The sequence below is a fragment of the Pristiophorus japonicus genome, chromosome 26 (genome assembly GCF_044704955.1).
Source record: "Pristiophorus japonicus isolate sPriJap1 chromosome 26, sPriJap1.hap1, whole genome shotgun sequence".
Taxonomy (NCBI): domain Eukaryota; kingdom Metazoa; phylum Chordata; class Chondrichthyes; family Pristiophoridae; genus Pristiophorus; species Pristiophorus japonicus.
Window position 1 is genome coordinate 10,008,505 of NC_092002.1, and position 15,434 is coordinate 10,023,938.

General features: G+C 55.4%; 1 protein-coding gene across 1 annotated transcript in view; it reads right to left on the bottom strand.

Moving 5' to 3' along the window:
- Nucleotides 1–5,676: 5,676 nt before the first annotated feature.
- LOC139239171 (bromo adjacent homology domain-containing 1 protein-like) overlaps nucleotides 5,677–15,434 on the bottom strand; it is a 30,009-nt gene continuing 20,251 nt past the window's right edge. Inside the window, exons 6-7 of the mRNA XM_070867781.1 lie at nucleotides 12,358–12,449; nucleotides 5,677–8,785 (exon numbers count right to left, since the gene is read on the bottom strand). Coding sequence (XP_070723882.1) covers nucleotides 8,602–8,785; nucleotides 12,358–12,449 — 276 coding nt within the window. The 3' untranslated portion in view covers nucleotides 5,677–8,601. The remainder of the gene's footprint in view (nucleotides 8,786–12,357; nucleotides 12,450–15,434) is intronic.

Below are 15,434 nucleotides of genomic sequence, written 5' to 3' on the forward strand. Positions count from 1 at the left end.
CAACCACTCCAGCTTTTCTCTTGTCGCCGCTGCCTCTCCCTTCACCGCGTTCGCTGCACTTTCTGCCTCTCGGTCCAACTGCAAATGCCCAGGGCAGCGCGACGACGCGTCCCGGTGGCCCACGGGATGCCGGTGCGGCAGCGGGAAAGGCTGCCGTGGTTGGGAACGACGGGCCGAAAATTGCGGGCGTGGGTTTACTTCGGACGGGCGCCCTCCCACCCGGGGAAAAAAAAAATCACCGGAAATACCCGGCGGGGCCCCGGGAGGAGCGCGGGGCCGCTGTCGGAGGCCTCCATTCGCGGCGCAGCGCACGGGGGGAGCGCACTTCCACGTACGGACACGTGCGCTGGAATCACTTGGGCCTGGACCGCCAATCACCACCATTGATAATAGTGGGAGCTCCCTTTGTACGAGTTCACTTTACTATCAATGAGAATAACCCCTTAAAACAGCACAATAAATACAAAAAAAAAACCACCTCGCATATTTAAAATTAATTGAGAAAAGAAAATGTACTTTGAAATGATTTTGTGTTTTGATAGGGTTGCAAATAAACTTTCCTTAATGGGCAAGGCTTTTATTATCAAAATGAGTGGATACATTTCATTTTTCTATGTTTTAAAACTCTTACGCTGGTAAAGGTAAGCTACGTGCCTACTTTCACTAGGCCGAAGAGTTCAAAGGGCATTCGCTGGGCAGGAGTTGGCCAAGTAGCTCAATCCCTGCCCCGCCGATGTCCTTTTCCGTCGGATCTGTCGAAAGACCTTTGAACAGGTCGGAAAAGGGCGGTCCTCGGCGCGTGTGCATGGCGGCCTGAGAAGCCTGTTCCGTGTGCGCACGTGGTACGCGCCAGGCCCCGGCGCAATTTCCGTCCCAATATCTTGCGTTTGTGTGGCGCCGGGTTGTGAAATTCGTTACACCCCCTCCCCGCGACGGCAGTGCAAACTGGGCAGTGGGTCAACAATCACGGCGACCTCAAGGGAAAAGAAAACCGGGGCGGGCTGTTGCCAATCCCCTCCCACCCACCCCCCCTCCCCCGCTGTCCGCAGTCGGATTTCAGCCCCGCCTCGCGGCCCAGTCAGCCCCTTTCGGTTGCGGGGTGAACAATGTTCCGGGACGCCGTGGGAGAACTCCTCTCCTCTGGGCTTTTGAAACATCCCATGTACAGCAGACGCCTCAAGTCGCTGGAGAGATACCACCAACGATGTCGCCGCAAGATCCTGCCAATCCCCCGGGAGGGCAGACGCACCAACGTTAGCGTCCTCGACCAGGCCAACATCCCCAGCGTCCAAGCACTGACCACACTCGACCGGCTCCGCTGGGCGGGGCCACATTGTCCGCATGCCCCCGACACCGGACTCCCAAAGCAAGCGCTCTACTCGGAACTCCTTCACGGCAAGCGGGCCCCAGGTGGGCAGAGGAAACGTTACAAGGGACCACCCTCCAAGCCTCCCTGATAAAATGCAACATCCCCACCGACACCTGGGAGTCCCTGGGCCAAAGACCAGTCCGCCCTAAGTGAAGGAAGAGCATCCGGGAGGGCGCTGAGCACCTCGAGTCTCGTCGCCGAGAGCGTGCAGAAACCAAGCGCGGGCAGCGGAAGGAGCGTGCGGCAAACCAGACTCCCCACCCACCCTTTCCCTCAACCACTGTCTGTCCCACCTGTGACAGAGACTGTAATTCCTGTATTGGACTGTTCAGTCACCTGAGAACTCACTGTGAGAGTGGAAGCAAGTCTTCCTCGATTCCGAGGGACTGCCTATGATGATGATGATGGTATCCTCGCGTCCCAACAAAGATCCAGCTTAATTTGTAGAGCCTCCTCAAAGGCCCGCAAACGAGTGCAATTAGTGGAAACTCCCGATGGGCATTGATGGGCCAAATGGCCTCCTTCTGTGCTGTGACCATCCTGTGATCCTAGTGATATTATGCCCAGATGATGGACACCACATTGCTTCAAAAAAAAAAGAAAGACTTGCATTTCTATAGCGCCTTTCACGAACCGGACGTCTCAAAGCGCTTTACAGCCAATGAAGTACTTTTTGGAGTGTAGTCGCTGTTGTAATGCGGGAAACACGGCAGCCAACTTGCGCACAGCAAGCTCCCACAAATAACAATGTGATAATGACCGAATAATCTGTGTTTTTGTTATGTTGATTGAGGGATAAATATTGGCCCCAGGACACCGGGGATATCTCCCCCTGCTCTTCTTCTGTTCTGTTCGGTACTGTTTAACTGAACAAGGTATAACCTTGGCTCTGCTTTATTTTGGCCCAAAGTGCCTGACTCACAAAATGGCTGGCCTTTTATACCAGAGCAGCACCAAGTGCGCGCTGCTCAGTGGCCTCCGACAATGACGCCATCTGGTGGCTACAAACAGCATGTACACACGTGACATCTTCAAAATGAGTTCCTGCTAGGCGCTCTCTCAAAGTCTCTGCAGGAAGCTTGCAGAAAACTCCGGGCCAGATTGAGGGTTGATCGATTGCTTATCCTTGCATAAAATCTCCGTTTCTTGAGGGCTCTGGTCTTTTCCGACGCCGGTAATGTATCTCGCAGACCAGATCTCCTGCGAGACACGGTGCGATTGATTCTGGTTGCTCAGGGACAGGAAATTGACAAGTGCGATCATTTCAGCCGCTAACCAGTTTCCCCGTAAACGCTAAAATAGTTCATCGGTATCCTGTCCGCAGGTAAGGGATTATAAAAAGATTTACAGTAATATAGCGCCTTCATCTCAGGACGTCTCAAAGCTCTTTACAGCCAGTGAAGTAATTTTGGAATGTAGTCACTGTTGTAATGTAGGGAACGCGGCCAATTTGCGCACAGCAAGCTCCCACAAACAGCGATGTGATAATGACCAGATAATCTGTGTTTTAGTGATTGTTGATTGAGCGCTAAATATTGGCCCCCAGGATAACTCCCCTGCTCTTCTTTGAAATAGTGGCTGTGGGATCTTTTACGTCCACCTGAGAGGGCAGACAGGGCCTCGGTTTAATGCCTCATCCGAAAGACAGCCCCTCCGACAGTGCGGCGCTCCCTCAGCACTGCACTGGGAGTGTCAGCCTGGATTTACGTGCTCAAGTCTCAGGAGTGGGACTTGAACCCACAACCTTTCCGACTCAGAGACGAGAGTGCTGCCCACTGAGCCAAGGCTGATCTGGCAAATCAAGTTAAAATGATGTTCATGTTTATTAATATACCGACCATTGCGTATAGCGGATTGATCTCGTTCACACGAACACGCCTGCTATAAGCGGTGGGGACTGTAAGTGTTAAAAAGCTGTGAGGGGAAGGTGTTTGCATCACCCCCTGTGCTCGCTGACCCCGTGTCCTAACTCGCACCGAGTCCCGCTCACCCATCACCCCCGGTGCTCGCTGTCCCGTGTCCTAACTCGCACCGAGTCCCGCTCACCCATCACCCCCTGTGCTCGCTGCCCCTTGTCCTAACTCGCACCGAGTCCCGCTCACCCATCACCCCCTGTGCTCGCTGCCCCGTGTCCTAACTCGCACCGGGTCCCGCTCACCCATCACCCCCTGTGCTCGCTGTCCCGTGTCCTAACTCGCACCGAGTCCCGCTCACCCATCACCCCCTGTGCTCGCTGTCCCGTGTCCTAACTCGCACCGAGTCCCGCTCACCCATCACCCCCTGTGCTCGCTGCCCCTTGTCCTAACTCGCACCGAGTCCCGCTCACCCATCACCCCCTGTGCTCGCTGCCCCGTGTCCTAACTCGCACCGGGTCCCGCTCACCCATCACCCCCTGTGCTCGCTGTCCCGTGTCCTAACTCGCACCGAGTCCCGCTCACCCATCACCCCCTGTGCTCACTGTCCCGTGTCCTAACTCGCACCGAGTCCCACTCACCCATCACCCCCAGTGCTCGCTGACCCGTGTCCTAACTCGCACCGAGTCCCGCTCACCCATCACCCCCTGTGCGCGCTGACCGACATTGGCTCCCGGTTAAGCAACATCCTGATTTCAAAATTCTCATCCTTGTTTACAAATCCCTCCATGGCCCTCGCCCCCTCCCTATCTCTGTAATCTCCTCCAGCCCCACAACCCCCCGAGATGTCTGCGCTCCTTTGATTCAAGTGGCCGTTGTGGGGAGTAGTTGAGGCACGGATGCATTTCAGGGGAAGTTGAATAAGTGCGTGAGGGAGAAAGGAATAGAAGGAGACGGCGATTGGGCGAGCATACGAATTAGGAGCAGGAGTCGGCCATTCGGCCCCTCGAGCCTGCTCCGCCATCCAATGAGATCGTCTTTGACCTCAGTCCCACTTTCCTGCACTGTCCCTGTATCCCTCGATTCCCTCAGAGCCCAAGGATTTATTGATCTCTGATCTGAAGATGAAGTAGGATGGGAGGAGTCCTTGTGTGGAGCATAAACACCGGTTGGGCCAAGGGGCCTGTCCCTGCGCGGGACACTCTGTGCGTGCAATATTCTGATTCCCCTTAGCAGACGGGTCAACAACCAGGGGGCATAGATTTAAAGTAATTGGGGGGAGGTTTAGAGGGGATTTGAGGGGAAATTTCTTCACCTGGAGGATCTGGGGCGGAACTCGCTGCCTGAAAGGGTGGGTAGAGGCAGAAACCCTCACCACATTTAAAAGGTACTTGGATGTGCACCTGAAGTGCCGTAACCCACAGGGCTACGGAGCGAGAGCGGGAAAGCGGGATTAGGCTGGAGCGAGGATGACTTGCTTCCACGCCAAAAAGGGATGAGCTCACAGACGTTTCAATGAAGGACCTAATATTCCGGATCCCGAACTACATCCTGAAGGGTGGAAGATGCCTGTGGGTGGATTTTTTTAACGTGGGGTGACCGTTGCACACCAGCCACCACACGGGGCTCGACAGAGCGAGGTCTGGGTCCAGTGGCAAGGGTTAACCAGGACGACTGGAGACCAGCTCTGCTGCACGGACCCAGTGCGCGCCCATATCGCACAGTGTGGGCTGGGCCCGTGCTGCCCCCTGGGCCCCGGTCACTTCCCTCTACAAACTCTCGCCGCTCCTTCGCCCCTCCTGCTGTGCCTGCCCGCACTGCGATCAGCGACCTGCCTTCATAGCCGTCGCCCTCCTGCATTAGCACACACTGCTCCCTCCAATGGCCCCGGCCTGCTGATGGTCTTGCAGGCTAGGACCGTGCCGATAGCCTCTTGTCGGTCACGATGGGCCGGAATAGCCCCCTTCCGTGCTGTAAACTTCGATGCTTCAATGCTAGTCCTTCTCTGCTAGCTTTGCGTCCCTTGGATCCAGCTGTCACAACCTCTGGCAAAAGCACGGCCACGACAAGCCCCCACAGGGACACCGATCCCCTTTTCCTTAAGCTCCCTTCCACTTTGCGCATGCGTGGCTGAACCTCAGTCGCGAATAAGTGACACCGGACTCCCGCTGCATAATGACAAACTTCTTTTATTTTAAACCATCACCAAAAGCTTTTTTTAACGACCGCCTTGCGGCACTGCACACCGCAGTGTCCCCGCGACAAGGAGCTGGCCTTACCTTCCCCTTCCCTCCCCTCCCCTCCCCTCCCGTACGCTGGTGGTGCTCTATCAGGAGCCCCCCCCCCTGCGGAATTGGGGGAGGTGGGGGGGGGGGGGGCTTACAATTACTGCAGCAACTTTTGTTGCTCTCCCCCCCCCACCCCCCCCCCGCCCCCGACCCTCCCCCTCCACTCCCTGACATCCCACCGAGCCTTGCGCACCGCTGCACGGGCAACTGGTCGGCTTGAGCCCGCGATCGCGGTTCCTTTTCGCCCGCGGGCCTTCTCTCCGCTCCCGGAGGCGCCGCGAAGCAGTTCCACCTGCGTGCCGCCCAGCCCCCGCCCCCCCCCGCCCGACGTGGCCGCTCGCCAGGGTGGGGCATCATCGCAGCCGACACCAATCCTGCCCCCGCCCAGGGTCCGCGACGCGCACACTTTCCCGCGGGGTGGGAGGGGAGGAGAGTGGTCAGTGATTAGCAGTTCCTGTGGGGCGGGGAATAACCACACAACGAGAAGGTGCTGGGATATTCGACTATGTAGTGCTTCACAGCCGACACCAATCCTGCCCCCGCCCAGGGTCCGCGACGCGCACACTTTCCCGCGGGGTGGGAGGGGAGGAGAGTGGTCAGTGATTAGCAGTTCCTGTGGGGCGGGGAATAACCACACAACGAGAAGGTGCTGGGATATTCGACTATGTCGGGCTTCACAGCCGACACCAAGGGTCCATGCGCGTGGGGTGTGGATTACTGCGCAGGGAGAAGGTGCCGAGATTCCCGCCTCATTATCCTCCCTCGGTCCAAAGCCATTGAGGCTAAACGTCGCAAAACGCAACAGTCAACGAACTCAGTGCAGACTGGGCTCCGAAACATTAGCGTGGGGCCCACACTGGGTGTGGCACTGGAGCGAGCGCCCCCTTTAACCGCTTGGCATTGCCCAGTTGGACTTAGTCTATACACTGCAACACAACCTCAAAACAGTACAACATAATTGGCAAGCACATCAATTCTCCCCCTCCACCCTCCACTCCCTCGGTTCTAGTCCCCCCCCACCCCAGAGCCCTCTCCTGCAGGAAGGGGGCAGTGGGGGAGTCGGGAGATGTCTGGTGGGAGGGCGAACCGTACAGAGGAAACGCAGACTCCTCGGAACACAACAGGCCTGTCGGTGGCCAACACTGACACCTGGAGGCAACACTCTGCCACTGCAACAACCTTTATTTTTCCACGTTAAAGAATCAAAGTTTGAAGACTTGACATTGGCCTTTGCACACAGCGACCCAAGCCACAAATTGTCTGCTGGCTGCACGGATGCGAGGTGAATTACGTTTTGCCAGCCTTCCCCTCCAGCGGGGACATTCGAGTATTTGAACTTTTGTTGGGTAAGGGTATTAAGGATTCCTACCTTACTCCAGTGACTCCAAAAGTACTTCATTGGCTGTAAAGCGCTTTGAGACGTCCGGTGGTTGTGAAAGGCGCTATATAAACCCAAGTCTTTCTTTTACGGACACAAGGTGGATAGAGTGAGTTAAGAGGCATGTTCTAATGGAATAGCGGAACGGGCTGGAGGGGCTGAATGGCCTCCTCCTGTCCCCATGTTAAGACCGGCACTTAGCGAAGTAATGAAACAGCGATAAATACTCGAGCATTTTCGTTACAGCCCCACTCGCAGTGAGATGGGTTGCCTGCTGTTTGTGCCGTTAATGTGTTTGGGGGGGATTGTACTCTTCATCTGAAACCGGGCGGGATTGAGCGCGGGGAATTGGATTAAATCCTCAAAGGGGACCTGCTGAGTGTTTCGCAGTGCTTTTATTTCAGTCTGGGGGTGGGTTTGCTGGTCTGCGGTCGAGGCTGGGCTCCGCGTGAAACCGCTTTGGACGCGGCACGTGTTAGAGGCAGAGTAAAGCCCTCTCTCTCTCTCTCCCTCCCTTGACCAGACACCTCAGCCCCCAAGCTCCGAAGAGGCAGCAGCGGGACGTGACATTATCTCCCGCACCGGACAGATTTGCGGGGAAGGGCGACCTTGTGGCTGAATCGGGCGCGGGCTGTGTCCAATTCTGGGCCCCGCACTTTAGGAAGGATGTGAAGGCCCTTAGAGAGGGCGCAGGAAAAGATTGACCAGAATGGTTCCAGGGGATGAGGGACTTCAGTTCCGTGGACGGACCGGAGAAGCTGGGGTTGTTCTCCTCGGAGCAGAGAAGGTCGAGAGGAGATTTGATCGAGGTGTTCAAAATCATGAGGGGTCTGGACAGAGCGGATCGAGAGAGAAACTGTTCCCATTGGTGGAAGGTCGAGAACCAGAGGACACGGATTGAAGGCGATTGGCCGAAAGACGACACGAGGCAAAACGTTTTTACGCAGCGAGTGGTTAGGATCTGGAACGCGCTGCCTGAGAGGGTGGGGGAGGCAGACTCGATCGCGGCTTTCAAAAGGGAGTTGGATAAGTAGCTGAAGGAAAAGATTAGCAGGGCCTACGGGGAAAGGGCGGGGGGGGGGGGGGAGTGGGACTGGCTGAGGGGCTCTTGCAGAGAGCCGGCACAGGCTCGACGGGCCGAATGGCCTCCTCCTGTGCTGTGACCGTTCTCCGATTCTAGGCGTCATTAACCCAGCAGGTGGCTTTCCATTGAGCAGAGCGCTATCGATGTAATGGAGGAGGGGCACGCAGCTAAGGCCAGGTCTCGCACACAACCTCGCCGGGCAAGAGGGCTGGGTTTTTTTGCAGACCGTTAGCCTGGTCAACAGGGGACTCGGGGTACGGTGGAACGCGGTTAAAAGAAGGAACTCGGCATTTCTATAGCGCCTTTCATGACCACGGGACGTCCAGAAACAGGTCTTGCCGCCAATGAAGTATTTGCGAAGCGGGGTTGCTGTGGTAACGTGGGCGAACGCCAATTCCCCAGCATGAAACGATGGCAATTTTAACAAAATTCCTGCCAATTTCACACCCTGTCAGATTTCACTCCCGGTGAACGTGATAATTGCGGCTGGACGGGGGGGAGCGGCATTGCCCCCGGTTCCGCGGGTTCCCCACGGGTTGGTTACAATTGCCGACCCCGGGGGGGGGGGAGGTCTCTGGATGATCCCGCACCCCTCCCCCCCGGCTCCCCCCCCTACCCCGAGCCCCACCCTACAGGTTGCTGACCAGCTGACCACGCAGGAAGTCGTACAGGGTGCGGCAGAAGAAGACCAGCTCCTGGTCCGTGTGCTGCGGGACCCGGCGGTGCCGGGGGATGGGGTGTCGCGTCGGCGACGGCACGATCGCGGTCCGCTCCTCGGCTCGCTGCTCCCTGCTCCTCAGCCGGGCGTGGAACCTGCACCGTCCGGGGCGGGGGGGGGGGGCAAGGAGGGCCTGCTTTAGTTACACTTGTTTAAACATGTTGTACCTGCCCTGGGAGTGTTTGATGGGACAGTGTAGAGAGAGCTTTACTCTGTATCTAACCCCGTGCTGTACCTGCCCTGGGAGTGTTTGATGGGACATTGTAGAGGGAGCTTTACTCTGTATCTAACCCCGTGCTGTACCTGCCCCGGGAGTGTTTGATGGGACAGTGTAGAGAGAGCTTTACTCTGTATCTAACCCCGTGCTGTACCTGCCCTGGGAGTGTTTGATGGGGCAGTGTAGAGGGAGCTTTACTCTGTATCTAACCCCCTGTACCTGCCCTGGGAGTGTTTGATGGGGACAGTGTAGAGGGAGCTTTACTCTGTATCTAACCCCCTGTACCTGACCTGGGAGTGTTTGATGGGGACAGTGTAGAGGGAGCTTTACTCTGTATCTAACCCCCTGTACCTGACCTGGGAGTGTTTGATGGGACAGTGTAGAGGGAGCTTTACTCTGTATCTAACCCCGTGCTGAACCTGCCCTGGGAGTGTTTGATGGGACAGTGTAGAGGGAGCTTTACTCTGTATCTAACCCCCTGTACCTGCCCTGGGAGTGTGTGATGGAACAGTGTAGAGGGAGCTTTACTCTGTATCTAACCCCCTGTACCTGCCCTGGGAGTGTTTGATGGGACAGTGTAGAGGGAGCTTTACTCTGTATCTAACCCCGTGCTGTACCTGCCCTGGGAGTGTTTGATGGGGCAGTGTAGAGGGAGCTTTACTCTGTATCTAACCCCCTGTACCTGCCCTGGGAGTGTTTGATGGGACAGTGTAGAGGGAGCTTTACTCTGTATCTAACCCCGTGCTGTACCTGCCCTGGGAGTGTTTGATGGGGCAGTGTAGAGGGAGCTTTACTCTGTATCTAACCCCCTGTACCTGCCCTGGGAGTGTTTGATGGGACAGTGTAGAGGGAGCTTTACTCTGTATCTAACCCCCTGTACCTGCCTTGGGAGTGTTTGATGGGCCAGTGTAAGTGAAACAGCAAATTGGATCTGGAGGAACCGCGACCATTTGCACAATTCGAGAACAGACAGATTCTGCCATTTTAGTCACTTTTTGTTTTAGCAGCTGAGGTCAACGGTCAAGTCCAATTGTCCAGCAAGGTTGATGAGCAGGAGGGAACAACAACTTATATTTATTTAGCGCCTTTAATGTAGTGAAATGTCCCAAGGGGCTTCACAGGAACGATTACCAAACAAAAATTTAACACCGAGCAACATAAGGAGATATTAGGGCAGATGATCAAAAGCTTGGTCAAAGAGGTCGGTTTTAAGGAGCGTCGTGAAGGAGGAGCGAGAGGTAGAGAGGTTTAGGGAGGGAGTTCCAGAGCTTGGGGCCCAGGCAACAGAAGGCACGGCCACCGATGGTGGAGCGATTATAATCAGGGATGCTCAAGAGGGTAGGATTAGAGGAGCGCAGACATCTCGGGGGGTTGTGGGGCTGGAGGAGATTACAGAGATAGGGAGGGGCGAGGGCCATGGAGGGATTTGAACACAAGGATGAGAATGTTAAAATCGAGGCGTTGCTTAACTGGGAGCCAATGTGGGTCGGAGAGCACAGGGGGTGATGGGTGAGTGGGACTCGGTGCGAGTTAGGACACGGGGGCAGCGAGCGCAGGGGGTGATGGGTGAGCGGGACTCGGTGCGAGTTAGGACACGGGGGCAGCGAGCGCAGGGGGTGATGGGTGAGTGGGACTCGGTGCGAGTTAGGACACGGGGCAGCGAGCACAGGGGGTGATGGGTGAGCGGGACTCGGTGCGAATTAGAACACGGGGCAGCGAGCACAGGGGGTGATGGGTGAGCGGGACTCGGTGCGAGTTAGGACACGGGGCAGTGAGCACAGGGGGTGATGGGTGAGCGGGACTCGGTGCGAATTAGAACACGGGGCAGCGAGCACAGGGGGTGATGGGTGAGCGGGACTCGGTGCGAGTTAGGACACGGGGGCAGCGAGCACAGGGGGTGATGGGTGAGCGGGACTCGGTGCGAATTAGAACACGGGGCAGCGAGCACAGGGGGTGATGGGCGAGCGGGACACGGAGCGAGGAATCCCGAATAAGGAGTTTCGGTTTTAGAATGATAGAAATTTACAGCGCAGAAGGAAGCCATTTTGTCCATCACGTCCATGTCAGGTGACAAAGAACTAGGAGGATAGAGAAGATGAGCGTGTGGCTGGAGAGATGGTGCAGGAGGGAGGGCTTTAGATTCCTGAGGCATTGGGACCGCTTCTGGGGGAAGTGGGACCTGTACAAGCCAGACGGGTTGCACCTCAACAGAGCCGGGTCCAGTAACCGCGCGGGAGGGGTTTGCTAGTGCTGTTGGGGAGGGTTTAAACTAGTTTGGCAGGGGGATGGGAACCAGAGAATGGAATCAGTGGGGAGAGAAGCAAAGCTGGAATTGGGCAGCAGAAAAGTAGAAAGTGATTTTTGGAAGACAGAGGAAACAAGGGCTAGAAAATAGACCAAGGGTGTTTGGCCGTGCCAAATTATAATTTAAAATGGAGAAAAATTGCACAGTGCTGCAGTACAAAGGTACCCGGGGGTACTTGTGTATGAAACACAAAAAGTTAGTATACAGGTACAGCAAGTGATCAGCAAGGCAAATGGAATGTTGGCCTTTATTGCAAGGGGGATAGAGTATAAAAGCAGAGAAGTCCTGCTACAACTGGATAGGGTATTGGTGAAGCCACACCTGGAGTACTGCGTACAGTTTTGGTCTCCGTATTTAAAGGAAGGATATACTTGCATTGGAGGCTGTTCAGAGATTCCGGAGATGAGGGGGTTGACTTATGAGGAAAGGTTGAGTCGGTTGGGCCTCTACTCATTGGAGTTCAGAAGAATGAGAGGTGATCTTATTGAAACTTATAAGATAATGAGGGGATTCGACAAGGTGGATGCAGAGAGGATATTTCCACTGATGGGGGAAACTAAAACTAGGGGACATAGTCTCAGAATAAGGGGCCGCCCATTTAAAACTGAGATGAGGAGGAATTTCTTCTCTCACAGGGTTGTAAATCAATGGAATTCTCTGCCCCAGAGAGCTGTGGAGGTCACTGAATATATTTAAGGCCGAGATAGACAGATTTTTGAGCGATAAGGGAATAAAGGGAGCGGGCGGGGAAGTGGAGCTGAGACCAGGATTAGATTAGCCGTGGATCTTATTGAATGGCGGAGCAGGCCCGAGGGGCCGTATGGCCGACTCCTGCTCCTATTTCTTCTGTTTTTAATGGTATATGTTCTTGCAAGGAGTGTTGGGAATAAGGCAGAAGAGCTGAGAGCACAGATAGACACGGGAGGGTGATATTATAGCCGTTACTGAGACATGGCTGTACGAAGGGCAGAAAGAATCTCCATTCTGGCCGGGAATGGTGACTATCTGGTCACAGCACACCCGCTGTCCGCTGGCACAGTTCGAGGCAAGCGAGCTTTGTTTCGGGATCTCCTCAGCGATGGAGGAGATGGGGGGGGGAGGAGAAGGTACACTGGAGGTCAGACTGGAGGGCGGCTGTACCTTACCTGCAGTACTCGGAGAACGTCAGAACAAAACATTTCTCATCGATGCAGGCTACGCTGTTCACATCCTTGTGACGTGAGGCGAACAGTTCACTCTGCGGGGAAATCAAACAGCACAGGGTCACGCAGCACGGCAGGAGAGTCGAATGCACGCACCTGCGAGGGTGCTCACGGGTCTGCAGAGCTGTTGTGTTGAAGCGAGCAGGGTCCGAGGGGCCTCCTCGTAGGCCTGCTCCTGGGCACGGCCAAGGGGGGGGGCCATCAGCCGGTCCAGGCAGCGGGCGGTTCGAGGGGGTCGTTCAGCCCGACTGCCTGCCTCTCTTCCGCCCTTACATCCGGGCCAGGGTGTCCCTGGAGATGGAGCACGCGGTGTCCACCGGTACGCTCGCGGCCTTCCGCGAGAGGTGGGCACCGGAGGGACTGGAGTGCATCATCACCCCCGGCAACCACATTTTAATTTGATTTTATATGTTTTAAAGTTTAATTTGTTTTAATTGCCGGGTTTTAGTGTCCCTCTCCCCTTTTATAAGGGGCACTTGTGTATATATATCTCTTGTTTTACTGCCAAAAAAAACCCCACAAAAAAACCCAAAAAAAAGGGCATGTGAAAAGTGTTTAGAGTGTCCCGCAGATAGGGGGGGCACTTGACTTAAATGTTTAATTTTGTCTCCTGAAAAGAGTTGTGGAGCTGTTTGTGAGTGCCCCTTGCCAAAAGGGGGCATTTGATTTAGTGTTCTACTTTAAAATAGTTGTAGAGCTGTTGTGTTGAAGCGAGCAGTTCAGAGGGGCCTCCTCGTAGACCTGCTCCTGGGCACGGCCAAGGGGGCCATCAGCCAGTCCAGGCAGCGGGCGGTCGAGGGGGTCGTTCAGCCCGACTGCCTGCCTCTCTTCCGCCCTTACATCCGAGCCAGGGGTGTCCCTGGAGATGGAGCACGCGGTGTCCATCGGTACGCTCGCGGCCTTCCCCGAGAGGTGGGCGCCGGAGGGACTGGAGTGCAGCATCACCCCCGGCAACCAAATTTTAATTTGACCATAGTTTTCCAAAATTTTAATTTGTTAATTTCTCGGTTCTGGTGCCCCTTTAATTAGGGGGCGCTTGAATTAACGCTCGACCAAAATAGTTGTAGAGCTGTTGCATTGTGAGTGGCTTAGCCAATCACATGATGTTCACAAGACTCAATAAAACCCCAGCCAGTTGGGTTCGGGGGATCCACGATGGGGCAGGTGGTTGTGAGCCTGGTGGATGAACTGGTAATGTGTCGTGTGATTGTTAAACTTTTGTTAATAAACCAACTAGTTCTTAAAAGCAATTGTGTTGCTATGAATTCTTGACCATGAAGCAAATACATTACAGAGGACATTCGGCCCATTGTTTCTTTGAAAAAGTGATCCAATTATCCCCAATCCCCCCCTCGCTCTTTCCTCACAGCCCTAAATTTTTTTCCTTTTCAAGTATTTATTTAATTTCCTTTTCGAGCACCACGATTGAATCTGCTCCCACCGCCCTTTCAGGCAGCGCGTTCCAGGTCGTAACAACTCGCTCCCTGAAAATATGTTCCCTCATCTCCTCTCGAGTTCTTTTGCTAATTGTCTTAAATCGCTGTCGTCTGCTTGCCGACCCTCCTGCCAATAGAAAGGGATTCTCCGTCTTTGCTCTATCAGAAAAGAAAGACTTGCATTTATATAGCACCTTTCACGACCCCCCGGACATCTCAAAGCACTTTACAGCCAATGAAGTACTTTTGGAGTGTAGTCACTGTTGTAATGTGGGAAACGCGGCAGCCAATTTGCGCACAGCAAGCTCCCACAAACAGCAATGTGATGATGACCAGATAATCTGTTTTAGTGATGTTGATTGAGGGATAAATATTGGCCCCAGGACACCGGGGATAACTCCCCTGCTCTTCTTGGAAATAGTGGCCATGGGATCTTTTACGTCCACCCGAGAGAGGAGGGGCGGGGCCTCGGTTTAACGTCTCATCCGAAAGACGGCACCTCCGACAGTGCGGCGCTCCCTCAGCACTGCATTGTGAGTGTCGGCCTGGATTTATGTACTCAACATCCCCGGAGTGGGACTCGAACCCACAACCTCCTGACTCAGAGGCGAGGGTGCTGCCCACTGAGCCACATGTCACTGCTCGCGCAGCGGGCAAACGTCAGCATGGATGGGTTGGGCCGAGAGGTCTGTGTCCTGTGCTGTAACTTATTTCTGGTGACCTCCAAGGCTACCAGAGCAGAGCCAGACCCGCTATGCTGCAGGAAATATTCCCGGTTGACTGTCCAGACCACGGCCTGGAACCCGTACCTTTGTTACCTCTAGACTTGACTATTCCAGTGCACTCCTGGCCGGCCTCCCACATACTACCCTACGTAAACTAGAGGTGATCCGGAACTCGGCTGTCCCCGTGTCGTAACTCGCACCGAGTCCCGCTCACCCATCACCCCCTGTGCTCGCTGCCCCATGTCGTAACTCGCACCGTGTCTCGCTCACCCATCACCCCCTGTGCTCGCTGCCCCGTATCCTAACTCACACCGAGTCCCGCTCACCCATCACCCCCTGTGCTCGCTGCCCCGTGTCCTAACTCGCACCAAGTCCCGCTCACCCATCACCCGCTGTGCTCACTGACCTGTGTCCTAACTCGCACCGAGTCCCGCTCACCCATCACCCCCTGTGCTCGCTGCCCCGTATCCTAACTCACACCGAGTCTCGCTCACCCATCACCCCCTGTGCTCGCTGCCCCGTGTCCTAACTCGCACCAAGTCCCGCTCACCCATCACCCGCTGTGCTCACTGACCTGTGTCCTAACTCGCACCGAATCTCGCTCACCCATCACCCGCTGTGCTCACTGACCTGTGTCCTAACTCGCACCGAGTCTCGCTCACCCATCACCCCCTGTGCTCGCTGCCCCGTGTCCTAACTCGCACCGAGTCCCGCTCACCCATCACCCCCTGTGCTCGCTGACCTGTGTCCTAACTCGCACCAAGTCTCGCTCACCCATCACCCCCTGTGCTCGCTGCCCCGTGTCCTAACTCGCACCGAGTCCCGCTCACCCATCACCCCCTGTGCTCGCTGCCCCGTG